At 44.7% G+C, this 27249-nt stretch overlaps 4 protein-coding genes across 9 annotated transcripts; 2 read left to right on the top strand and 2 right to left on the bottom strand.

Moving 5' to 3' along the window:
- Positions 1 to 22: 22 nt before the first annotated feature.
- LOC1276910 (syntaxin-6) lies at positions 23 to 5936 on the bottom strand. 2 transcript variants are annotated; one of them, XM_061649571.1, is made up of 5 exons: positions 5786 to 5936; positions 2504 to 2673; positions 1749 to 2406; positions 1585 to 1679; positions 23 to 1508 (listed from the first exon to the last, which is right to left on the bottom strand). In XM_061649571.1, the coding sequence occupies exons 3-5, from the start codon at positions 2306 to 2308 to the stop codon at positions 1432 to 1434; spliced, it is 732 nt and encodes a 243-aa protein (XP_061505555.1). In that variant the 5' UTR covers positions 2309 to 2406; positions 2504 to 2673; positions 5786 to 5936; the 3' UTR covers positions 23 to 1431. The 2 variants fall into 2 exon arrangements, with proteins under 2 accessions (XP_061505555.1, XP_316317.4); XM_316317.5 differs by having other exon boundaries at positions 5004 to 5909.
- Positions 3020 to 3444, top strand: LOC5667070 (venom serine protease inhibitor). The gene is made up of 2 exons (XM_001688782.2): positions 3020 to 3134; positions 3215 to 3444. The coding sequence occupies exons 1-2, from the start codon at positions 3065 to 3067 to the stop codon at positions 3442 to 3444; spliced, it is 300 nt and encodes a 99-aa protein (XP_001688834.2). The 5' UTR covers positions 3020 to 3064.
- Positions 3903 to 4525, top strand: LOC4576563 (chymotrypsin inhibitor). The gene is made up of 2 exons (XM_001237785.2): positions 3903 to 4026; positions 4117 to 4525. The coding sequence occupies exons 1-2, from the start codon at positions 3969 to 3971 to the stop codon at positions 4314 to 4316; spliced, it is 258 nt and encodes an 85-aa protein (XP_001237786.1). The 5' UTR covers positions 3903 to 3968; the 3' UTR covers positions 4317 to 4525.
- Positions 5937 to 6645: 709 nt separating the features above from the next.
- On the bottom strand, positions 6646 to 27227 carry LOC1276912 (UDP-N-acetylglucosamine--peptide N-acetylglucosaminyltransferase 110 kDa subunit). Of its 5 annotated transcripts, none has more exons than XM_316319.5 (8): positions 26570 to 27227; positions 25142 to 25343; positions 24071 to 24281; positions 23743 to 23926; positions 23591 to 23659; positions 18428 to 18624; positions 7974 to 10073; positions 6646 to 7871 (listed from the first exon to the last, which is right to left on the bottom strand). In XM_316319.5, exons 1-8 carry the CDS (start codon positions 26702 to 26704, stop codon positions 7607 to 7609), a joined length of 3363 nt encoding a protein of 1120 aa, XP_316319.5. In that variant the 5' UTR covers positions 26705 to 27227; the 3' UTR covers positions 6646 to 7606. The 5 variants fall into 5 exon arrangements, with proteins under 5 accessions (XP_316319.5, XP_061505558.1, XP_061505559.1 ...); XM_061649574.1 differs by having other exon boundaries at positions 25556 to 27078; XM_061649575.1 differs by having other exon boundaries at positions 25529 to 27078.
- Between the last annotated feature and the right edge of the window lie 22 nt (positions 27228 to 27249).

Here is a 27249-nt window from a genome sequence, read left to right on the forward strand (position 1 = left end):
ATCATACAAAACCCAGCATATGTATCTTTCATTCCTTTATATTGCATTTACTTTAATCATGAATGGCTACGCGACAAAAATATTACTTGGAATTTCAAAAAACTTTACCACTCTACTACTTTGTGTCTTTGTTCGAACGGTGCTCCCGCAGTGAGCGCACATTCTCCTCCTACATGCTACGTTTAGTCAGGGCCTTGCACCGTGTTAAGAAGGAAGACGTCCTCCTTCTTAGTGTTATTTCCTACACCTACATCGCCCACTGGTCAGCTTTTCTCTTCTTTTGTCCGCAACTCAGCACACATCCTCACTGCCAATTGAACCAGTTCTTAATTGCTTTCCATTTTTGCTCTTTGCTACCACACCTAGCGGCGTCTCTATTTGTTGTTTTGTGTATGTGTTGTAATGGTTGACGACGACTCGGGGTTTAAATATAGGAAAATTTGGCTGTCTCAAACGGAGTGGTTAAATCTGAGCTACATTTAATACATTTCACGAAAAATATATGCAACGATCAATCGCTCAAATCGACTGTCTCTGATCGCGCCTGTTGCTTCTACGGGGTTTGGTTTAATATTTATTACTCTGCTATTACAGGTGTGTGTGTGTGTGTTGGTAGTTTTGTTTAGAAAACAGAAATAGTTCAAGTTGTAATACTAGTAAATCCATTTCTCCATTTTGTTTGCATACACTCTTTCGCCATCTTACGTGTGTGTGGGGAGTTTGTATATGGTTTGCTTATATGGAACGTATGACTAGAACGAAATCTTTACTGCTCCCAGAAGGATTAAATAAGCTGATGATGATATTCGCAAGAACCGATTGAAATATCATTCACCAGAGGAATGGGACTTTAAAACGGGTGTATTCTCCTTTGCCAAACACGGAACAAAAGAGATCTTATAAAAAATGCAAAATTAGACCGGACTTATCAAACCTGAGCAGATGATCCCGCCAATACGAAATGATGAGTACGATATTTACAATGTTTTTCAGTGTTAAGTAGCTACTCTTAGGATGAACTTAGTCATACGAAACGTGTAGTTTACACACGCTTGACAATAGAACACACAAACGCAAGGAAACAGATCTGCAACTTCTAAAAGTTTTAAAAGAATCGATTGAAACACTTGAGCTGGTGTTGAGTGAACCTTTTTTTTACTAATGATGTAAGTTAAGAATTGATCTAAAAACTTATGGTAAAAGTTTAAAAAAAATCACAATCATTATACCTTTACGCTTTAAACGAAGTAGTAAACTACTAGTAAACTACGATACGCTCTTCCTTTTTTTTGGTTTGTTTCTTTAACATACTCCCTATTGCAAAAATAACTTACACCGCCTAACTTTAGCTTACTTCCCACTCGCGCCCACTCCTACCATAACCCGGGTAATCATCTTGTTGTGTTCTGTTTTACGGTAGACAGATATAGATTAGAGAATGATGTAAATAATTATCACAACTACAAGTGCTATCGATAGAACTACGATTGCTGTCCACTGTCTCCGGTCTGCGGGATAAAGAGAAGAATGTATTTATTCATTTCTGGCCAATTGACACCCTTTCCAGTATCATTTATCACTTACCGTTGGACATGTGCAGTACCTTCGCCACCTTTTTCATGGTAGCATCGAGCTTGGAATCAGTTTGCTCCAGCTCGTTGCCAAACTCGTCCAGCATGCTGCATAGGCAAAGAGAGAGAAACATGCATTAAACCGCAGATAGAACTCAGCAGGGACAATCAACTTACACAGCCTGCTCATCCAGCTCGATGCCAATCTGGCGGGACACCGTTTTAAGCGTGCCGATCGAATCGCTAATAATGTCCAGCTGCTCGTCCTGTCCGACCAGAATTCTGTGCTGCGTTGCGAGCGTATCCTCGACGAACCGGCTCGAGTTGGAATCGAGCACGGCACCACCGGACGCCGACGGCACATAGTGGCTCGGGCTGTCATCGAGGTTGTTCTCCAGCTTGGAGTACTTGGCCCCACTGTGCCTCGAGGCCATCGCTGCGCCGGCCGAGCTGATCAGATGTTTACCCGTTTCGGCAAGATTTAGATTGTTCACCTGGCTGTTGTTGTTCAGGTTGCAGTTTAGCGTGGAGGAGCTGCTGCTGTGTAGCCCACCGCCGGCGGTACCGTTGTTGCCGTTCAGCACGGCCACACCACCACCGTTTGATATGATGCTGTTGTTGTTGATGTAGTTTTTGCTTTGCAGCTGCTGCGGCGACGATTCGACGTTATCGAGCAGCGGCTGGCGGGCGGTAATGTCCTGGTCACGGTTGCGGCTGATGCTCATGCGATCCTTCATCGACTTCACCTCATCCCGGGTGGCGTCGATGAAATACCGGCGGCTGGAAAGTTCCCGGTTGTCGATCTTGAATTTGCTCGGATTTTTCTCTACAATACGTGCGCGGTTACGGAAGGGTAACGGGTTAAGGAAATATTATACGCAGTTGGATAAAAAATAAGACAAATGTATGGAATCTTCATTGGAAAAGGATATTAATAGTGTCCTCTAGATCTTCCAAATCCCATTCGATGCTGCGGAGCGAGTTCTTCAGTTCAGTCGTTGTCCAGTCGGCCTCGGCAGTTGATCCACCCGAATGTGCATCGTTTAGTTCACGCCAGCGAATGTACAACCCACGTGTTTTATTCAATGCTTTGAATACTTCGCTGCAATTAGGGAGAGCGAAGAAGAAATACGGTAACGTCTTATACTATCTAATATCATACGGTACTTTCGATCGAGAACGTCGATCGCCGGTGTGTCAAACACAACTAACAACTCGATCGCAAGGATTTCAACATCATACGAACCGAGCGCGATGTGAAACGTTAAGCAATACGTTTGGATAGCAGCTTTGATTGTTTAGGCGGAGTTGTAAAGTGGGACAAAACTAACGCCCAACGATTCATGTTTTCTGTTGACTTTCTCTCGCAATGACGTCGAATTTGTGCAGGTAAAAGCATAGAAAGGTTGAAGACTATAAAACAGGTGCATCGTGCACGATGAGGGTTTAGTTCTATGGAGTTTTAGAAACAAATTTAAACAACAAGACAAGCGATGAAGTACGTAAGATGCATCTCGTTAATCGTATTCGTTGCGCTGATGGTGACTTTCGTGTACAGCGAAGGTAAGTCATTTGCCTTCACACATATTGTATTACTCTCTGTGGTGCAAAACTAAAGCATATTGCATTTTGCTTTCCAATAGATTGCACCGTCGAGAACGAGGAGTACTACAGCTGTGCATCGCCGTGTCGCCGAAACTGCACCAATCTTGCGCAAATGTTGAGCTGCACGGGCGTGTGCGTTTCGGGATGCTTCTGCCGACCGGGCTACTTTCGCCGGGAGGACAATGCTTGCGTGAAGCCATGGCTATGCTCTAATAATTCGTTGCAAAATCAGCTCACCGCCGGGAACGGCCTAGACGTACCACATTAGCGAAAACGGTGGTGTTCAATTCACCAAGACAGCCGCAACCATCCACCGCACGGTGTATCTCAAGCACAGAAATTGTTTGTGCAGTATGGAAAGCCCCAAACTGTACAAACAATTCGCTGTAAAATTGTGCTGGTGTTTCTTTTTCAATAAAAAAAAAAACGTCCTCCTTTTCCCAATGTACTTGAGCCTCCCGAAATATGGTTGATTCATAGTATGAGTAATATCTACGAAATTGAAAAATGTTCTATAAAACTATGAAAATAGACTACATAGACTACCGAAAGTCGGTCTCCGGCTTGTAGCACGAGCAGAAATGCAAACACATACCCTTTCCGAAGAAGGTGGCCTGTTACAGTCTGCTCCCCACGAATTCGAGATTCAAGACCCCAGTTTTGGCGAAGAGCAGCTGTGCCAATACCGGCCCAACTGCATGCGGGACGATATAATGCGGCCGCCGGAACGTTACTGAACTTAGTCTGTTCCAATACGTTGCACAAGGGAAGCAATTTCGAACGTTCTTCAAAATGCGCGCCATCTTCGTCCTGCTCGTCGTTGCCGTCTTCGCTTTCCTGGGTGTTTCGGGTAAGTGAAGATTTTGCTATCGAAAACAAATATCTTGGATTGATAATAATTGTCTCATTATCTGTCTGCCGATTCTAAAACCACCCACAGCCCAGCAGCCAAAGAAGTGCGGTGAAAACGAGATCTACCAGCGCTGTGGTACCGGTTGCGAACGCACGTGCGATAACGGAGACACCTGGGACAAACCATGCAAGGCAGCCTGCGTTGACAAGTGCTTCTGCAAGGATGGTTTCCTGCGCAACGAGAACGGAAAGTGTGTCCGTGCCTGGCACTGCAACCCCAACCTGTAAAAGGGAAGGCATTTAACGTGTCTTTCGCATAATTTCGCTGCCACCTCACACCACCAACAACTGTGCCGCGGGGTTGGCACCACACATACACCATGAGGATGTTTGCGCTCTGCCACCCGTATGCAAATAGTCCATCATTCTGGTACTGTGGCGAAATAAAGCATAATTAAGAACCGCATGCAAAAAAATACAAAAACACAAAACTCGTACACACCGAATGCGTCTCTCAGTGGTCTCCTGTGTGAAGGATGTTTTTTTCGGCGTTTCTTGCGTCACACTCTCGCGTGCGTAGTGTGTGGAGGGCACATTCAAGGGATGACACATTTCAGCTTCGGGAAAAGGGAAAGTTATGCGGACGATTATAGATTTCACAAAGTGCCATACGGTTGGTCCGTATGGTTGGTCGCCCTTGAGGCACAATTTTGCACTATTTCAGTAGGCTGCAGGAATGTGCGGCTACTGTGATGTTGAAAACACGAAACTCCACTTTCCAGTTTCACATGCAATTAGAGCATCATTTTGTCCGTCCTCTTTCAAAGAAATTGCAAGGAAACATACTGACACTGTCGATTCACCTAGCATTCCAGCATTGAAACAATCAATACCGGAGGGTTCGCGTTGCACAGCATACCCCTCTGGCGATGATGCATGAATGAAAAACAACTCCCCCCGTTGCGGAAAACTTACTCTTTCACCACGAAAAATGGATCTTCCATTCTAGGGATTTAATTCGCGACCGTATCACAAAGCTGTGCTCTCTCATTAATGCACCAATGGACGATGCTGCCGGACGACCACTGTTGCTGCTGCTGATGTTTGCTGCTTTCCACTGGCAATCTCGTGCAATTTCACCAATTTCTTATGGCTGCCTGCGCTGGAAGTCATTGGACACACGCACACGCACTTTTCTATTTTCCGCCTTAAGCCAATGTTTCCCTCCACGGAACGCTGTCGACACAGTGGAGTGCTGGGGTCCCCTCCCCCGATGGTCCTTGCCCTGTGTATGGGTATCCTTGCTGGGCGATGATTATAACATAACCATCGATTCGATTTCGAATGCACTGACGATGATAAGACTAACAACGCTTGCCTATGCCTGTGTGCATGTGTGTGTGTGTGTTTGTAGGAAAACTTGCTTGCCAAAGAAGCAATTTGCTAATTTTTTCCTTCCTCGTCGCCAATCACACTTTTGCTACAACACACCGTGTCGCTACTACTACCACCACCGTTTTTGCATCACACACGTACGGAAAAGCTGCTGCGTCGACGGACGGCGCGACGGTTTTCCACTTTGTGTGTGAGAGAATTTTCCTCGCATCCTGGTGGTGCCAGAGCGCCGCTCGGGAGCGAAACAAGGAAAACCGTGTTCGCAAGCCATCGCATCGCGAGATGCCGATTCTCGCCGCTATCCACTTGTGTTTCTCTCTCTCTCTCTCTGTTTCTTCGCCCACTCACATCGTCTGCCTTACCTCTCGGTCCGCGTCCAGTGGGGGAAAAACTTCGGCTTCCTCACATTGCGCCGCTTCGCGCACGGTTTCGGTGGTTTGCTCCTGAATTATTTTCCTCGACGGAACAGGGAAAAGCTTGCATGACACCACAGTGCTGGTCCGTGTTTGACAGGAAAACAAAGCCGCGCGTTTATGGTGTCGTGTCGAACGGTTGTGCGCATGAAACGGATGCCCTTTTCGGCGGCAACGAGTGCATTGGGCTTGCATTGGGTAACGAGTTGCAAAAGTTTTGCGAGAAAAATGATTTTAGTTTTTAACTAGGGAAATACAGGGTTTTCCAGGAGTTCTCATAGCTGTGGGACATTTTATTGAAATGCGTGAAATGAACTTAATGTAATGGGAATTGGACTCTATAGCACCCTTGTACGACAAATCCAATAGGAATTACCAAGGAGCCTGTCCAGAAAGGTTGCCATAGTCAAATTTCCATTAAATGAAGTTCATTTCCTGTAAGAAAAAATCAAGTAAGTATCCCATAACTATAAGAACCCCTGGAAAACCCTTTAAGAGGCAAAGGGTGAATATTTCTTTAAATTCTTCTTATTATTTTTGCAAGAGCGGATTCATACAGTCATGCCAACCTATACAGGTTTTCGAGACTTGGGGGACGGTCCAAACAAGGCTTGAACCCAAAAAGGACATGTTGTTAAGTCGGCCAAGTTGACGACGATGGGCCATCAGTCACTTAGCTTCGAATTATTGAGTAAATATGTTTTATTTCCTTGGCTCATGTGGTTTCTTCGTGGTTCTCAAACTATTTTCCAATTATAGCTCCCACATTTCGGATTTATTGCAAGATTCTCAACATAATAATACACACATTTCTTCTGTTTAAAGTAATTGTAAACCATTTTTTTTGCTTTAATTGTAACATTCATTTCAAAATTCTTATCTAGTAGATCGCAGATGAGTCGATAGAATATAATTCGACTGTTTCTTACGCGTAAAAATTACATCTAATTGCTACCGGCCCGTCTGTGCGGTGCCGACAGCTGCAATTATGTACAACTTTCGAAGAGGACCTAGGGTAAATATGGATGAAAACTGATGGGTCCTCTTCGTGTTGGAGGAAAACGTTAGCGCTACCGGATATGCCGCTCCGAGGGTGCGAACCATCTCCTAGGACATATCAGCAAAAACTGTGTTGCGTATGTGTAAAACCGCGTAGGGAATCAAAACAGCGCGCTACTAATTAGATTATCTCAAAACTTTGTCATTTTGCTATGTACAATGCTTGCTTGCTGCACGAAATTAACACCTGTCGATTGGGTGGTAACACCAAACGTATGAAAAATAAGTAAATCGTGCTACCTTTCTCTCTACAATTTAAGTAACAGAGCTTCGACAATCCTGGCGTGCGTACGCGCATGTGTTTGAATCATTTTGGAAAGTTTAATATTATTGTTGCTCTTCTTGTTCCTTCCTTCCTGTCATCCTAATAAAATATGTTGCCATTATGTATCCCGTGTTCAGAAAATCAATCATACCGATATATGTTGGAAAATTAGAAAAAAGGAAAATAAAGCCTGTCATAGCAGCAGCTCCCACACACCCACCCATCCCTAAAGTAAGAAAATCTTAAAAAATAAACAACAAAATCCATTCCAGCTAGCTTCTAACACTCATTCTCAAACTGAAATACACCACAACTCTGTCTGCTTTCAATCTTTCACATCGAAGAGAGTGAAAATGCTTCAAAATTACGCTCCAAGATGGAAGAGGAAATCCTCATAGTTCACCCAAGTGAAGGACTTCCCCTACACCACTACTACGCCAGCGAATCTACTTGTCCTTCGCGGAAATGTGATCGGGTCGTTCGCCGCGCGCAAACCGTTCCCACATCTTGTAGAACAGCATTTCCAGTCCCTGCGCGTACTGCTTGCAGTCGAACAGCGGACTTTCGCAGCGGGCTACCCACACCTTGGCACGCATCGCCTTTAGGTACTCCCGGTCGGTACCGAGTTTGATCGCGATGTCCTGATACTCTTGCCGCGATTTGGCGATCAGTTCCGGGCAGCCCAGCGTTGCCAGCTGCGATGCGGCAACTCTGCGGGAAGAGAAGAAGAGCGAACGAAACGGGTCGTATAAGTAAAACGTAGAACAAAACCTTATCGAATGTGCTTTTTTGCTCTCTCTCTCTCTCTCTTACCTGGACGCTAGCGTTTCTGCCGGCAGCGTTACGACCGGCGTTCCGGTCCAGAGCACATCCATCGAGGTGGTGTGTCCGTTGCAGAGCGGCGTATCCAAGCAGACGTCCGCCAGCTGACCCCGTCGCACGTGCTCCTCCTTGGCGGCCACGTTCGAGAAGATGATGCGCCCGGCAGCGATGCCCATCTGCTGGGCGGTGGCCTGAATGTTGGCCTCACCGACGGCCGGGAAGCGAAGCAGCCACAGCACCGAGTTGGGCACGTGCTTCAAAATCGTCACCCAGGACTGCAGCGTCAGTGGATCGATCTTGTACAGCTGGTTGAAGTTGCAGTACACGATCGCGTCGTCCGGCAGGCCGTACTGCTGCCTCGTCGTGACGACAATGTTCTGCGGCACTTCCTCCCCGGTGGCCGCTTTGTTGTTCGTCTGGGTCGTCGCTAGCCCGTTCTGTACCACCACACCGTTCAGCGAGGTTTGCACCTGGCCGGAGGCGATCATCGTCTCGATCGGCGTAGTCGTCGGCAGCTCGGCCACCTTGTGCTGGATCTCGACAGGCTTGTTCGCGAGCACGACCTCCCGCACCGTCTTCACGTCGGTGCTTTCGACCAGCGGGGAAAGATCGGTCGCATTGATTACGGCCACGTTGTCAGCGAGCGAGTTGTTCGCTTTGTTGCTCACGATCACCCGCTCCTTCAGGTGCGGGAACATCTGCCGATGGTCACCGATGAAGTAGGTGTGCGGCATGTACGCCAGCTTCTCGCTGTACTGTGACTCTAGCGACAGTGGCGATGTGACCGCATCCGTAACGATGTAATCCATGAACGAGGCGCCGCTAGTGCCCGGATAGCCGAGCCACATCACCTGTACCGGTGCGGGGCGCAGGGCAAAGATTTCGTTGCGCGCTCCCTTCGTGTAGCCGTTCATGTTCACCAGGATGTGTATGCCGTCGGCATGGATGCGATCGGCCGCCTTCCCGTTGCAGGGCGTCTGCGACAGATCGATAAAGTGCTCCGCCTCACGGCTTATCTTGCCACGGAATGTTGTACCATCGTCGGGGCTGAGCGCGTAGCAGAAGATCTCCACCCGGTTGCGGTCGTGCAGACCGGGAATGGACTGCATCAGATGGGACGTCGGATGGTTGCCGAAATCGCTGCTCACGTACCCGATGCGCAACCGGCCGCTCAGCTCGCGGCCAAACTTGTACGGCGGCTTGTGCAGCACGTTAATCTTCTCCAGGCACAGGTTCGCGTGCCGTGCCGCGATCGTCTTGCGGAACTCGTGCGACAGCGGGTACAGCATCGAGTGGTGCGGATGGACCGACGGTAGCCGGTTCTTGTCGAGCTGATCGGCCACGATCGCCACCAGCTTCTTCATGCGCGCCTCGTAGTCGGTCCAGTCGCACACGATCTGCAAACAGTGCGCCAGGTTGCAGTACGCGTCCGGGAAGTCCGGCTTCAGCTTCAGCGCCGTCCGGTACGACTGGATCGCCTCCGGGATGTTGCCCGAGTCCTTGTGAATGCTTGCCAGATTGCTGTGCGCGTCCGCAAACGCCGGATTGATCTGGATGGCGCGGGTGTAGCACTGCAGCGCACCGGCCACATCCTGCATCTCCTTCAGCGTGTTGCCCATGTTGGAGTACGCGTCGGCGAACGTGGGCTGGATGCGGATCGCTTCCTTGTAGTGGAGCAGCGCCTCGTTCAGCTTCCCCTGCTGCTGCAGCACCGAGGCCAGGTTCGAGTGCGCGGCCGCGAACTCGGGAAACACCTCCAGCGCCTTGAGATACAGGCGCGTCGCCTCCTCGATGTAGCCCTGCTCGCGCTTGATGTTGGCCAGATTGTTGAGCGAATCGGCATGGTTCGGGCAGAGGCGCAGCGCAATGTTGTAGCTTTCCTCCGCTTCCTTCACCTGGCCCTTTTCCTTGAGCGCGTTCGCGAGGTTGCAGTACGCGTCGGGGAAGTTGTGCTGCAGGTCGATCGCACGGCGGTACGTATCGATCGCCAGATCGATGAGTCCCTGCTCGTAGTACACGCAAGCGAGATTGCCGTGCACAACGGCATTGTTGGGGGACAGATTGAGCGCTCGCAGATACGCAGCGACGGCTCTGAAGAAGAAAAAAAATAGAAATAAAAATAAATACTTTAGCTGCTACACAGTTTCAAAGGAGCTATTCAAAACACTCGAGTAAAATATTCCAAATATTTGAAGCAACCCTTTGCTCTTATCTCTATTTCATGCTTATTTTGTGTCGTTGAATAATTTCTCCCCAAAAAAGATGGGTCTCGCAAGCCGGGGGAGCGTGCCTAATTTATCTGGGATTGCTTTTAACGCAACAATCACGTTCGGTTGACACAAAAGCCTCTACACCCGCAAAAGCCGAAACCTCTAAAAAGATCCCCTACCGCCTCCATACATCCTTGTCCGGCCTAGTCACCTCGTAAATGGTAGCTAGAAAGTAAAAGGGCTTTTCAAAAATGTCACCACGAGCTAACAACACCCACATTTCGTTCATTTCAATTTGAAGCTTGCGCCCGAAAAAAAGGGCTTGATGAGGTTTGGGGCGCTCCTTCGTTCCGGTATACCCGCCACACGCAAAAGGTTGCCCTCCCTCTCTCTCTCTCTCGCTGATTTCTCTTGTCCCAAGTTCCGCAATTGAGCGGAACATAAAAGTGGAATAAATTGAAAACGGCTTTCGCCAAACGCTCTCCCCGTTGTAACAGGATTGGGAGGATTATGTGCTAGCCAGGCCAACGCCACCATACTCAACCAGTGCGGGGAGGTGCTGCCGGGGTTAGGACCAGCTTGGTTGTTGGCGCTGGAGCAACGAGTTTCAAATGCTAAGAATCAGTTTTCAATTTCTGCCATTCTCGTACCAGCCAGCGTGCGCGGCTCCAAAGCCTCCCTCGGTCGACCGACAGACGGATCGAACGGATACACGTTGTTCGTATCCTCCTATCCTTTCTCTTCCTTGGCGTTTGGATGGGTCGATATGGATCAACCGGTGCTTCACTCCTTCCTCCCTCCCCCTTCCTCCTTAACTGGGCATGTTCCCCGTGTCGGGTGGGCGACAGGAAGTTTAATAAATTCCATTACATCAACAAGATTATTTTTAGCTAGCGCGTCCCGACTTCGATCTGCATCTGTGCTTTCTGGCAAGGGTCGGAGCAGTGGTGATGATGAAGCGACGGCGGCAACAGGTCTAGTAGAGTGAAACACACACACAGACACCCACAAATACCGCGTCGGTGGGACGAATTGATTCGCACCAAAGGCAACTGTAGCAAAAAGAATTCCAAAAACTCATTAAACTGTAAATAATGATGCTAGCTTAAATTGTGTAAACGGCGTAGCTGGGAGCTTCGGAAAACAAGTTCTGCAAATAGCTGTTTTATGCGCCAAATTGCTTTTTAAAACGCTGAGTGATTTGTAACAAATTTGTGATTGGAGAAATTTTAGATCCTTTACTAAGAAACTAATTTAAACATGTAAATCATATCCTGTGCTTAATGCGGAATTCGCTAACAATGCTGTCTGTCTAACGGTTATTTTTAACGATAACATGAACTTCTGTCCAAGACATGAGGGACCCCAGGACTACTGAAATGCTGCTGGAATAATAAGTTGGAACAGTATTCAAGATCATACACATTAACAAACAACATACATGCATAGCATACATCTGGTTTTCGACGCTTGGAAGCGACAGTACTTCATCTTTTCCGGCACTGATGCTTTCTCCTGGTACGGCGGGGGAAAAGAAGTCCCCCAATTGAATTCCATTCCATACCTTAAGCCTTATGAATAGCTAGGATACGTGACTGCTTCCTCGAACCCGAAACAATGCGTACCGAGCTACTGAGGAGTCTTCAGATATGTTTTGTGCGTGACTATTATGTGTAAGAATATTTCGAGTATAAAACGACAAAGACAAAAGCGCCATACCATACCAACGCACAAAAAGCTAGAGCAAACAAATGGCATTCTAAAACTTCCTTCCTCCCTTTCTGAAGTGCATCATCGTTGAACTGCGAAAAACTCGGCATTGTGTATGTGATACAAAATCAAAACGGGGACGAGAGCTGGCAAAGGCACAACATTATCATAGCGCACCAGAGTTTTCCATTTTATACCGAAAGTATCATAAACCATGGTCTCGAATGGGGATAGAAAACAAAAAAAATAGAATGTTTAATGTCGTTGCGCGGGTGAATAAAATGGAGATGCAAATTAATGCAAATAAATATACTTGAAACCCGAGTATGGACAGGATGGAATGGTTATACAGGAAGGAAAATAGCGATTAGGACAAAGTAATGATAATACCAGGGACAGTCCCGTGGTACAGTCGTTAACTCGGACGACTCAATAACATGTCTGTCATGGGTTCAAACCTAGAATGCACTGTCTCCCGGTAGCAAGGATTGACTATCCGGCCGCGTGGTAATTAAGTCTCGAAAGCCTGTATAGGCCGGCATGTCCGCGTAGGACGTTTACACCAAATAGAAGAATGACAATACCAATAAAAGAATCATTATTGTTGATAATAACTAGAGCTAAGTATTTTTGGAACACTCAGAAATGTTCTTTTCGATTCCTAAACCATTTTAATACAGTAGAACGTCGATTATCCGGGGACGGATTAACCGGCAGGCGGCTTAACCGTGCGCATAAATCTGACAGCTGTTCATGCGTACAGCGAATGTTTGCAGAGATAGTCAAGTGGGTAACCAGTTTCTTATGCAGCTCTGTAGTCTGTCTAGTGGCATGTTGGAAATTCATTTTTGTTCATGAACAGTTGTTAAACCTATAGTTATTGATTAAAATTATATTCTACTAACGATTTATCGATTGATTTCAGGTGAATTAACCATAAAACTAGTGAATTTCATTTATTTTATATGCGTTTGACATTTCTTGGACCATTATCCGTGCAAGTCGATTAACCGGCAACCGTCCGGTCCCGAGCTGCCCGGATAATCGACGCTCTACTGTAAATTGATACGTGATTACAAGAATAATCCCATAATTCAGTCGATATGGAAGCTCAAAAGTGGAAGGAGTTAAAATTCGATAGGCGAAATATTATTAGCTTATTGCTGCTCTCAAACCCGTTCGCTCAAAAACAAGCACATCTTATCATCCTTGTGCCTAAAAAAAAGGCTTATATCCCACGCTTCTATTACAGCCTGGTACCCTCATCGGATCAGCTTATGTTTTGCTAGCTGGCAGCAATAAAAGCTTCTCTTGTTTCAACATACACACACACAGCCATTACCCATCATCATCGTTATATGCTCGGGTGCGTAGGCTGAGTGGTTTGCTACTGACTCCCCCCCCCCCCCTCGTTCTCTTCTTAGTCCCACGGTAGGTGTGTTCTTTCCGGCTAACCTTTTGATATAGAACTTAATCCAATCCAAACAGCCTTCCTGGCTCGCCTTCAGCTCCGACAGCGAGTTGTACGGATGGTACGGCGTTATACGCACAATGGTGTAAATTACAATGCACTGATAATCCATCGCTGCACTGCGCTTTCGAGCGGGTGAGGTGAGTAGTTTGTAGACGAAGGTTTTCTGCTTGGCACGACAAACGAATTCTATGCTGCCCTCCTCCTCATTGACAAGCACACATTGTTAACTCAGCAGCTAATTTGGCACAGAGTGGTTGCACTGCCACAACTAGAACCGGGTCAATTCGTTCGTTCGTTTCACTCCTTTCCCAATAACCTAGGTCCTCCCTTTCACTATTAATTATTCCGTTAGCCTTGCGCTGCTGGTGTTGTCACGCTCGTTAGATTTTGTCCTGACAATATGTAACACACACGAATGGGAACTAGAATTTACACGCAAATTAGAACAATTTAACAGTTCGTTTGAACCACCCACAAAATTGGCATCGAGTTTATATAGTGGGAGTGTGTGATGATCTGCTACTGCCGCCGTTTGATCTTTATGGCTTTCGAGGGTATGAGGTATAGACTCATGGCAGGCAGAGAATCTTGTTGACATGGTTTAGCTTGTTGGTCGGACTATTTGGCAACCATTCTCAGAACACCTGCCATCATATCCACACTTCATTCGCCATCATATCCACCGTGTGTTCGCGTAGTTGGGCGGGCACTTTTTGCTGTGTGCACACATATGTCCAGGTGGTTTATAGTATTAAAATAGGACATGGCAGCAAACACAATAAAGTACACCACACCTCACGCAAAATGTCAAAGTGAATATCGTGTGACCGCAACATCATTTCCCAGTAGACAGTCAAACACACACACAGAGGGAAAACGGACGCAAACAAACCAACTGTCCTTTTTGTCCTTTCGCACATCCACAACCTTTGCGGATGAACGGTCGGTGCTTGGCACAACAGGCAAATAAAACGGTTCGTTTCGCACATTCAAGAGTTCTAATTTCCTGCACAACTTGGCACTGATTGAAAAGTAAACTTGTTCACTACCTGCCCTTGAAATGGAATGCTAGAATAAGATAGGGGATACTGGCCCTTAGAGCCAGTGCTCCAGTATCATCATGGGTTCCTTTTCTTTTCCTCATGCTGTAGTAGTAATATGCCATCTTTTACGCATCTCTTCTCCAGGCTTCTTTCTATCGACAAATTAAATGTCATCAGGGGGTCAGAGTCAAGAAGTTTGTCAAGACCTTTCCCTTCCAGATCTCTTCTGTCCCTAGTTGTGTTCCTTGCTTTTCCTGCTTTTCTAGCATCATGTCGCTTGTGCTCGAAACGGAGAGGAAGAAGCATCCATCCCTAGTCGTCCTGCAATTAAATTTGCCAACGCAAACACACCTGCGTTGCCTTCTGATGATGATGATGATGATCCAATTAGATGGTACAATATAGATGTCGCTTTCTTTACGGCAACATCCGAGTTTTGCATCAATCTTTATCTCCCACGTGCGGAGGGAGCGCGACAGATAGCGTATGGCGTCAGGACCGATAATTTCCAGGCCAAATGATTTTAAATTCAAGCTTCAATAAGCATTCTGCAAACACCATGAGTAAGGGATAAATTATGAATAGATTTCTTCCTTCAATTCTGCTGAATTAATATTCGTTAGTGATTTTTTTTAATGCATACATCATATCCTATTGACGAAATTGGCGAAAAACTGTGCGACAGTGTGCCAACGATTCAAAATCAGCAATCATTACACATCTTGTCATAAGAGTGTAAAATTAGACAGTTGCCGTTTGCTCACTGTGTGCAACACAACCATCATCTATGGTCGGATTCAATTTTCTTGATGCAATCAAAATCATTAGTACGTGCAACCCGAACAACGAGACGGTACTACACACACCCTTTCTGTCTCTTGCAGTGCGACCATTCCGGTACGTACTCTGCCAGGGTTAGAAAAATACATAGACCAATCAGCAATGCAGTTGAATTTTAAAATTAGAACATTTCCGTTACAGAAAACGTGGTGGTGGTTGGTGTGTGGAAAATTGTGTCAAAATCATAATTAATTGATTGGCAAGCGTTTCTCGGCGAAGAAGAGGTGGCGCACTTTTTATTACCACCGGCGAGTACGTTTCACCGGGTGTTGTTTGTACCAAAGGCAGCAGTAAATGAAAATTGTAATCCACTATTTTTAGGAAGTCGTAAAATTCACCTTGCCATGTCTTTCATATGAGTTACTAAACCGCACTCCACACTAAAGCCACTGATGTGTGTGTATTTCGTACACCATCATACTATTTCACATAAAATTACTTCCCCATCGAACTATATTGTATTGAATTTTTAGCAAAACTTTTCCCAATAACTATCAAATTGTACAAAAATGAAACGTGTGCTACGTGTTTCCACTGAAAACACGGTACAGCAGCAATACACGAATTTAGTATTTGCACTACTAGTCCCGCTCTCTACACGCGTTCGTATCCTACCAAACTTTCAAAACAGCTTTCCTAATGTTTGCACTCGCTCGCTCGCTCGCTCCCCTTGAGCCTCTGACTGGTAAGCGGATGTTTTAAGTAAATATTAATTACTTCATCGACAACGCAACCGTTTCAGCGCTTTTGAATCCGGCAGTACAACACGGCATGTGTTTTCCTTTCCCTAATACTAACGGTTGAAAATCTACCTTCCCCTTTACACTTTCGTTTCCTAATTCCGAAGCGATTATTTTGAAATTACGCTTCAACCTAAACACTCCCGATTCAAATGTAATCTATCACAATCACGCGAAACGAAAAAATAAACGATGATTAGTGATCTTCATTGAAATGAAACACTGAGAATACAAATGCTTCGCACGCGATAAACGCAACCGTTTCCGTTGTCAACCGAATCGACACTGAGCGATATACACGTTACACACCGGGCTTACAGGTGGTGAATTCGCACAGACGACAGCGGAGTCCCTTTCGGAAAAGGACACGCTTTTCTCTCACAAACCATTTTCCATACCCAAAACGATGCTATCGTTGTGGCGTGCCGCTCTTCTCTCTCTCTCTTTTTCGTTCTCTCTTGTACTTTTGCCACGGTACACAAGCTAGACGAAGGGTTGCGTTCTATATTTTACTCCCACACAGGTTCGTGCCGGCCGCCTCTCTCTAGTATTGCATGCTGCCGCCTGCTTTCTCCTACTTTTAAATACATCTCGTAGGACATCTTCAACCAGCGCATACTACTTTTCCATCCACCAAAAACCCCTACCAACTCGCGCGCAACTCTAAATAGCGACGCACTTAGCGAAGCGCGCTACGAGTACGGAAAATCAGCGGAACATAAAATAAAAATTGAGTGCAGTTCAGAGCATCGGGGTGTATACGTCTGCTGTTCCGCCATTTAGTACCCATGGTGTATGGGTAAAAGCAGCCACGGTACTTGAGCAAACGAACGACGAGGAGGAGAACGTCGTGCCTCAGCCACATCCGCGGAAAAGCACAATGTTGACGACCCCAGAGCAGCACGCTGCTGCCTATGGAAGGACTTCTCGTGCTTCTCCCCCTTTAGAACCCATCGGAACGAGTATAACCATCATAGACATTTGCCAACTTCTGCCATGCCGGCGATGACGGTGCGAATGGGCACTTGAACAGTGAACGGTGAAGAACCGATTCGCGGAAGCGTAATAGATTTGCGTCTGGCCCAGCAGGTTGCGTTGGATTTTTTTTTATGCTAAACAGATCCCGGTGTGCTATGGATTGGCATTTCCGGGGCCAAGTGAAGTGGCTTTTCCTTTTCCGCATCCATCCATGTCGCGGTGCCATTCAGTGTTGACACACTGTGTTCCTTCCTCCTTTTATTGCCGTGGATGGTTGAAGCATTAGTGAAGCGTGTAAGCAAAAATAAAGCCTGTGCTTATTCACAACGTCGGTGGGTGTGACGTTTTGTTTCAGGATTTTTGTCAATATTATACGCTTTGTGTGGATATTTTAGTTTAGCTTTACATTGTGCATTTTTCTTTTTGCATCATACTTCCAACGCAATCAAAAACGACCGCCGGCTAAACTCATCGACCAGAAACGGCAATCGCGTACACGTCGCTAACTAAATTATGCATCGGTAGACATGAAGGATAATAACTCACCGAGCACAATAGACATGCAATAAAATCATCATTACATCCAGCTGAAGGTCGAACGTGTGACAAATGTTTGTCCGGTGAAACTGGTGTCACCAACCAGTTCGAAAGAAAGGACTAGCATCATCATTCATCATGGTTCCATCCATTGCCCTTCGTATCGTCTCGCTTAGATAAAGCAATATAAAAAATGTATCAGCATCGATTCGATTGTGTAGCGGCCGCATTCTAAACCGATGTGCTTTTTCATGCCGTTTTCATTCGGGCATAAAACCTCGATAGGGCACTCCAATAGCCCATCATTGTCATAGTACATACACACATATAACATCCTACTCGCTGGATCGGAAAGGACTCGCTACGAATGAAAGAACAATGTCTCGAGGGCTAATGTTGACATGCCCGAAAAGATTACACGCTTCTCTGCTTAATCTATCAAAAGGGCATGAAAAAAAAGAAATACCGTGCTCCTCCCTTGTGTGGTCTAATTTAAGAATGTCCCACAAACTCTCAAAAGAGTAGAAGCCGTAGGTCGAGCTAGATATCTTCTCCCACTAGTGATGGATTCATTAGTACCGTTCAACCATCATCAAAGGGGATCGTGTGTATGTCCTTGCAATTAAGCACAACTGTTGGTGTGTTTTATTTTTAAAAACTACACACACTGACACACATTGTGCGTCCCATTGGAAACGGAGCGTGTATGTTCCGTTTAGCTAGAAGGGAATGTTCCCTTCAAGGTAGTCGCGACACATATCCCCCTCACAGAATATCGGATCGTTCTGAATTGAAGTAGCACGATGGTGCGATATAGAAGCATATGATCCATTTACGATACCCTATAACATAATTATGATATAATTCGCTCTTCTCTCCCCACTCCCATACTTATACTAAGCACAACACTCACCTGTCGAAGATGCGGGCTTCCTTCAGCACGTTGCCAAGATTGATGTACGCATCGAGGAAGTTCGGGTCGAGTGCAACCGCCTTCTCGAAATGATGTATCGCCAGCCATATCTCACCCTGCGCATTGAAGACGCAGCCAAGATTGCTCCAGGCCACCGCAAAGTCTGGTCGAGTTTCGATGGCTTTTAGATAGCATGCCTAGCATACAAACGCAGCAACAACACGTAGTAGCAGTAAACACAACAACACACCAGCCAGCACGACAAGCACGCGGAATGCATGTGGTGCAAGCCGAGATAGAGAGTTTTCGGTACGGTTGGTGTTTTGTGGTATTCGTAGTAAACGTTACGATTCGTAGTAAACGTTACAAGTAGATGTTGATCGGAAAGCAAATGAACGGAACGATGATGTGCACGGTTTTTGTTTTCGTCAATTTGAAACAAACACAATAGAGGGAGAGAGAATACCGAAAAAGAATGAGAGAAAAAGAAAAAAAGATACAGAAAATACATTAGTACTCTTCGTGCGATGGCTGCCGTCCTAAAGAACATTGATTTTTTTGTGCATTGAAACGATTCATGGATTGTAATCCACAGCTCTTCTTCCTATTTTTTTTGTTCTTGCTCATGAAAAATGTACCAAAGTATGGTTGGTGTGCGATCTTAACGGTTTTTTTTAAATACTAATTGCAATGAACAAATCATAATGAAAATACTGGTAATGGTGAATAGAGAGACTGTATGTTTTCAATGAAAAATTCGAAAGTAACAGAAAATGTATGACAAAAACAGTAAAACAGAAAACTTGTGATCTGTGCAAACGGCTAGAGTGAGAGAAAGAGAGTGATTGTAATACATACACACACACACACATCTAAATGTATAAATTAGAATATTATTAAAGCACTTGTTCTAAAATCGCAATTGTTTGGTGACGTGCTGCAATCTACCACTTTCTAGCTCTCATTCTATTCGTTTGTAGCCACGTTTCCCCTTATTGGTGCGTACAATGCGATCCGGCGCCTGTGTAGAGTTACTTTTCTTCATCGAAGCGTGTAACGGATTCAGATTCCTTCCAGTGCAAATCCACACGCACGCACGTATCGTTTCCCTTCGCGTTCGTTTGTCGTCGTGGCGCTGTCAAAAGGTTACCCCTCGAAACACGAGCTACGAATCTACAGCCCCACCAGAAGACCACCAATCATAATGAAATGCACCTGAAGGGATTTGGGCGAGGTTCAAATTTTAATATACAATGTGACGACGTCGTCTCCGTTGCTGTGCCATCGTTGCTACCTGCAAATGCAACGCTAGGAGAAGAGCACGTATGCATGTGGCACACGACAAGTTCCCTTCTCACTAAAGGTACACGATGCGCTCAGGGTAGCGAATTATGTAAAGAAAAGTAAATGGAAATCTTGTGTGCCGAGGTTGCGCGCGGTTGTTATACCGGCTGGATATATAGTTTAAAAAAACCGTTTCAACAGCTACAATATGCTTAAGAAAATATGTTTGTTTCGTTGTATGCGTTTTCCATACATTTCCTCGTTTTGTTTCCACTCGGTTGCAAGCACGGCTAAAATGTATCCGAGGGCATTGTAATAACAGGGACGGACGGCGGTTTTGGATAGCTAACGATGGAGGAGAGGAGTTGTTGTGCAGCTAGTTTCATCAGCATGGCGAGCGAAGATTTAAAACATTTTGCAGTTCATATTATAATAGGTGGTGAGGCAATGAAAAGAATGAATATGCAGAGATAATCGAAACAACAACAGTACTGCAGTAACAAAACAGTTCATAAAACAATGTTTGACAGATTTTCTCTGAAAATTGAATTTACTATTAAAAAAATGCATGATGATTTCTTCTTTGTATAAAAAATGAACATATAATAAATACAAATGAACGATGTTAATCAAAGTTTTATGAAAAAAGCTGGGAGATTCTAATAAAATATTGAGAATTGGAAAAAAAATAATCTAAATCGATTTTAAAATACATTAAAATGAATACAATTAAAATTTTGACAACTTTGAAATTGTTATTAGACATTTCGTTTCGGGTATCCAGTGGTATTTCATTTTATACCTCAACTATTTGTAGAAACAAACCATTGTAAGATACTTATATTAGGTCTTACAATATAAAAGCGCTAATACTTTGTTAGTGCCCTTGTTATGGAAATGTTGCAATGTGATCTTGTTATTATCAAACCACAGTAGAGCTAGACTAACTTACACTAGTCAATTCATTGCGGAAAAGTAGTTGAATGATCTCGTTTATCTCGAAACAAATAAAGACACTCGCGAAACAGAAGATCGAGGTCTGAATGAACTTATTTTTTTCATAACAAAGAGATGTATTGATTACCGCCATGCATTCAACATTTGGTATGGTTTGTACATAACTGTTCGAAACAAGCGACTGCCATCTATCCTAAGATATATTTCGAAGGGATAAACTGAACTACTCGGAATGTTATGGAATTAATCCTCACAATTCTCTCTCTCTCTCTTTTTATCATAAGTAGATATTTCATCCATTTGTCATTTGTCAAACCTAATTTCTGTTCATTCGCCTCCAGCTTTCCCTCGTTTTGCATTTCGATCGGTACTACACAATGACCAAAACCTGATCGCCGTATGATAGATTAAAATGATTACTATCTAGACCATTTTGCCCGCCATTTTGAAATTTATGCATTGCATGTTTATCGCCGCTTCTGGACCTGAGAAAAATGATCTTTTAAGTTATGTTAAATATAGTCAATCAAATGCTGAAATTGCAGGAATCGCTGAAATTTACTGAAAGGCTGAAACATCTTAATTTTACTATTAACATCTACAAGTAAACATTCATTTAGTATACAAAGATAATGAAATCATCATGTATCATATAGATCAATTGAATACAAAACAAATCACTAAAGAAAATAAATAGATTGTGAATAGCTGGAAACGGCAATGTCAAACAACTCGAAACAATCGATTCATTTTCCAAGGAGTTTAAGAAGCCTAAAACAATTGGTCACACCTGATATTTTAACATTCAAATAAGAAAAACAACTTCATAACAAGCTTATTCGAAAAAGTGTGACCTTTTTGTTTTAGCCTCCTATTATAAGTAAATATAGTATAAAAAGAGAGGACAAATATAATATAAACTAAATAAAAGAAAGTACATATCAATAAAATATATTCAGAGAAAATCTGTCAAACAGGATGCACGCCGCTCTGCTTATCCTTCCTTTTCATTTTTGCTTCACATTTGCTGTACTGCATCTTCGTCGCCGGGCCGAGGGAAAACGGGCGCCACATGCAACTGAAACATTTTCTTAAGCCTAAGTAGCTATTTGTTGATATGGTTTTTTAAACAAATATATATATCCTACCGCTTCCAATCACAACCCACAACGTTTTTCGTAAAATACCAATGCCATAATTATAAGGCAGAGAAGCAAAATGTTTTTTTACAACAAAGAATCTGATTAAATCCAATTTTACGAAAAGGGATGCGTGGATTGTCATTGAAGGGTAACAATAGAAAAAATGTATAGAGTGTTTAGCAAAAAAAGAGTAATAAAAGTTTAAGAGCAGCAACAAGTTTTCCATTCGTGAGGGGTCAGGAAACGTTGGCACAGCAGCAGACGGGGTACGTTGTTGAGCGCGTTCGATTAGTAAGGGATGGACGTTACAAACGGCGTGTGGATTCACAGTATTTCTAATATTATAAAACTAGTATAAACGATTTAAAAAAATATTTTCTGGAGCAAATTCCTGTTGCAAAATTTGAAGGCTACGTCAATTGAATAATAATTTTAAATGTCGTTGACAGGCATCGGATGCTGGAAGGAATCATACAATTTGTAGTCAATGCCTTGAGACCAGGAACATAAACAAGTTGTTTCTACAAATAGCAATCTGTTACAGCCATCGAAGATTAATCCTAAAACAACTTATGCTACAATAAGTATATAATCATGTTCAGAACTAATAAGACAAGAACGACCCAGAAATTGAATGCTAGTTGGAAATAGGTGCTTGAGTCCATCAATCGAGCCGCAGACGCAGATATTTCCACCAGAACGTGATTAGCGCGTTATCATGCGAATCCCATAGCAGTTCTTGTCCCGTATAGCGTCCAACATATTACGTTACCTGCCGCGATCAGTGATCCGGAAGAAGACTAATTTATTATCTTATCATTTTGAAGTCTGTTTCCCATGGTTGTTGTGACTGCTCTGCGACACAGCTTCTACACACGCACAGTTATCATTTTTTTTTTTCATTTGCTGCCGAACCATTTCTGGACGATCAATAACTGCGATCGGCTGGATCCACGATTTGTGATACGATATAATAGAAAATAATGCAAGCGAGCGTTTCAATCAATCGCATTCCTTCGCCCTCCTGTCGAGACTTGTTCGTTCGCCGTCGACAGTGGTTTTGTCAATCCATCATCATCATCTGCCTGATGGAAACGCTCACGTCATGCAATATAATAAACTAAAGTTATGCGTGTGTGGCATCTCGTGCTGAAATAGTTTTGGGCAAGAATCGTACACGATCAATCAGAGTTGGTTTTCCATGAGTACCATCTTCCCGCAACAACCCCCCCCCCCACCCCCATCCCCCCTGCACCATCCATTTACGGCCCCCTCCCGTAGTAAACACAACATATCAGATCTGTAGTGAGCCTAACGCGATTTGAATGATGTTTTGAATGGTTTCTTCTTCTTCTTTTTTTGTTCGAGAGAGAAATGGTTCAAAAACATAAAGGATGAACTGTGGCGGTAGTTGTGCATTAATCTGCATGACGAGATGCATTTGTTTAGATACTTTTAATATGCAAGGATGCACCTATTTTTTGAACGTGTTAGCCAGTATTCTCATTTTAAATTTGCTTGGTTTTGTACATTGTCAATATTGTAATTTTTGTACTGAATTTTAGAATCGTCTGGCATAGTATTTACCGTGTACACTAAAAACAACATGGCATCCAACGGATGCATACTAATTGGCAAGTGATTTTTTGCCATTTGTTTTAAATTTCACACATCTCATGCCTTGGAGACTTTACACAACGACCGCCACAACACAATCAATGACACGAAAAATGAATAGTGATAATGACGACCTTTCATGATGGGACGAGCCTTTACTTACCTTCGCTTCGTCAAGCCTTCCCAGTGCTTTCAGTAGATTTCCCAAATCACTTCTCACGCAGTACAGATCCTACCGGATAGAACGGGAGGGGGAAATGTTAGTGAAAATTGTACACTACACAAAAAACAGCAGTTTCGGGGCTCCAAACTAACCGGGTTGTATTGCAGAGCGGTGACGTACGCTTGCACTGCCTGTTCCATGTCACGAGCGGCAACTAATGCAGCGGCCAAGTTGATGTACCCGTCAATGAAATCGGGCTTCAGACGCACTGCATGTCGGTAGTTTTCTAGGGCTTCCTGGAGCTGTCCGCGCTCCTTATAAACATTACCCAGATTGCTGCAAGAAGGGCAGAACAACATGGTGGTGAAAAATACAATTACGCGATGCATACAATGTTGGTACAGCTAAATATGGTACGGAGCTAGTCGCACTGGAGACTAGAGAGAGAGAGAGAGAGATGGCGCGAGAGGTCGTTATTACCTGTACGCTTCGGCAAGCAGCGGGTTCTGCTTGATGGCCAGTGTAGAGAATTGGGCTGATTTGTCCAGCCGTCTGCACTGGAAGTGTATCGACGACAGTAGCAGCAGTACGCCCGTGTTGTTGCTTTCCTGCCGCCACAGCTGCATGCAGTGCCGTTCGGCGTTGTCGTAATCGACCGCCTGGTATTCTCGGTGTGCCAGCTCCAACAACCCTGCAAGTGGAAGGGGTAGGGATAAGAACAGAAAGAATGATGACAAAGTTTAGTGAAGCTGGTTTTTTTTTGTTGGTGAGTCCAATAATAGCACATGATGCCGGCAGTTGCAAAAATAAACTTAACAACTCTGTTCTCTGCCGCCCATGGTCGCGGTGGTGGCGCGCCGGGAAGATATAGAAGTGGTAAAAATTTTGCTACCAAGATTTTTATTTCATTTGTTCGAGTTTAATTCGCTCCTACACAATGGCACAGGGGCAGAAAGCCGTAACGTGACCCGTTACATCGGATCCATTCTACACAGACGCGGCGTGCCACGGGCCCGGTCGACGCGCGCTGCGCCATGTAATAGTTTGCTCTATCGCTAAGGTACGGGGAGTAGTCACGTTGCAGCGAGAAAACTGCAGCAATGTTTGCAAAGAAAGAGCATCGAATGCTAGCGTGTAAGAGAGCGCACCGAAGGCGCGTGACCGGGATGATGGTGGGAAAATCAATATGCGCGTTGTCGTATGACAGCGGTCTGCCCTTGAGGCACACACACACACACACACACACACTCACACATACACGGGGTATATTAAAAGATACTTTTTAAACATTCCTTTTACATTAGCGAAGCTTTTGTGTTAGATAAAAGCGTTTACTTTTAACAGCTTTAGCTCCTGCGCATTGATAAAAACAATGGCAGCGAGGCACATTCGATTGATTTTGTGTACAACATCTATCTTATCGCGAACGCGAAATGTGCCATTGTTTTATCTAAGATTAAAACACGTTTAATGAAACACCAAATTGGAATCTTCTCGAAAACGGACAGCACGATGCAAGCGCGTTCAAATCCAAATCCCCACAGTACTTACCAGCAGAGGACAGCTGATTCGCTGGGTCCATCTTTACCGAAATGCTTTGTTGTTGCTGCTGCTGCTGTGCTGCTAGGGCTGCGGCTTGCGGTGTTCCACCCTGGACCTGCACCGCAGCGGCACCGGGAATTTGTCCCTGCATCTTTATTGCCTCGATTCTCCGACGCTTCCGCGTTAGCTCACTGTCGACCGCTGCAGTAATCTGTATGTAGTGTCCGCAGGCCCGATGGATGAAAAGGTAGTCACCGTTCGCAGCCAATCACCACATTGTGTAGCAGCAGCACCGAGGGAAGTGAAACGGAACGTAGAAGGTAGATGGGAAATACAAAACCACGTTTGCTTGCCGTTAGTATCAATTTGTTATATAAACTACGTGCCACACACCACACTCCAGGGGAGCAAGATCAACAACACCTTAGCCTCTCGATTTCAGCACTGATTTTGACACTGTGGCGACTTAGGAACAATATTGCAAATAGCACACACATAAACACACACACTCACGCCGCAATTTTACTCTTTTTTTAAGGCTAATAATTGCCGAGCGATTTCAATCACGAAGCACACCAACTAATCGCCATCTTTTCTGAGAATTAACATCGTCAGCAGTGGCTTGCTGCTGCTGCTGCTGTTGCCCGTGTGCTCGCAGCTGCCATCCCAAAGCGAGCGGCGCTCTCTTTCTATCTCGCTCTCTTTCTTTCTCTAGCTTTCAACACTGATTGTGTGTATCTGTTTCTTTTTCTAGCACGCACGCACTGTTGCCGCATTAGAACACCTTGTTGGGTTCGGTCTCTCTCTCCCTCTCTCGCTCTTTCTTTCCCATTGGGCATCGCAAGCCTCTTTTTGAAGGGTCGTGTGCGCACGCGAAACTGTGGAAACTTTTTTTTTTGTACGGTGCGTTTATAGTTCTCACTTGAGCATTCCACCTACATCTATCAAAGCGGAGCATTGAACTTTTCATCACAATCGCGCGCATCATATCGGGATTTTGAAGGGGAAAACCTTCTAGAAGGTTTTTGGGTGCATTATTTTTTTTTACCATAAAGCATCCGATCAGACAATGCCCCTTCCGGTTGGTGCATATATTGTACTCTAAATATTGCAAGATAATTATGCTTATTGGTATTGGCCATCTATTTTGCAAGATATTTACAAAATAAAAATAAAAAGTAAGACATAATTTTCGAAAAGACCTTCAAACAAAGCAAAAAACTGCAAACGTTCGCTTTCACCTTGGACATCGGTCCGGCGGCTGGTGCTGCGGCGGAGGGGCGGCGGTGGGCAATTATTTTATTGGCCAATCAGTGCTGACGAAAGGAGGTGGTCTGTACCCTTCTTTGGCGTTGCGTTTGCCCTTTACTTCTCGTACGACCCATTAATGCCCTTCTTCCCTCCGTCTCTCTCTCTCCCTTTCATCCCGTATCTTACCGCGTGCAAATTTTCCACCTGATCCGATTCGCCTTCTTCGGTGCTGTTGTTGTTGTTGTTGTTGGTTATGATGTAGTACACCGTCTGATAAGAGTATTTTCCTACGCCATTTTCTGCATTTTCGACCGAGGACATTGTATCTTGCCACGACACGCGGCGATGGTGTGGTGCAACAGACACACTACTACGCTTTCACATGAACAAAGCCGCTGCACCGCTGAATCGCTTTTATGTCACTGCACTTATCACGATGAAAGAGAGCTTAACTTGGGCCCGTCTGGTTCCTTCGCGAAAGCCGCGATATGAATTTACATTAAATTAGAAAAATGTGAATACTACTACAGAACGTGTCTAGGCTCGGCCGATGGTAGGATTGAGAGTGATTAGCAATTCATCCGAAAATCGATTCCTCTAGACGGCGATCTGTTTGCACGGTTTCTAACGTTATTGCCACAGCAACCTCGTTACGCGCAGCCCTGGTTGATAATCACGGGAGTGGAGGAAAAACACTTGATGCATTCACGTAGCCGACTGGCCCGGCGAACAATTGCGGTCGCATTAGTTCGTGGTCGATGAAACCGAAGTCGACATACGAAATGTCAAATGGTGTTGAAGTAATTTGTTTAAAAAAATGGAGTTTGTTTAAAGTTTATTTAAATAGTAGTATAAATGTACAAATA

The sequence above is a fragment of the Anopheles gambiae genome, chromosome 2 (genome assembly GCF_943734735.2).
Source record: "Anopheles gambiae chromosome 2, idAnoGambNW_F1_1, whole genome shotgun sequence".
NCBI lineage: Eukaryota > Metazoa > Arthropoda > Insecta > Diptera > Culicidae > Anopheles > Anopheles gambiae.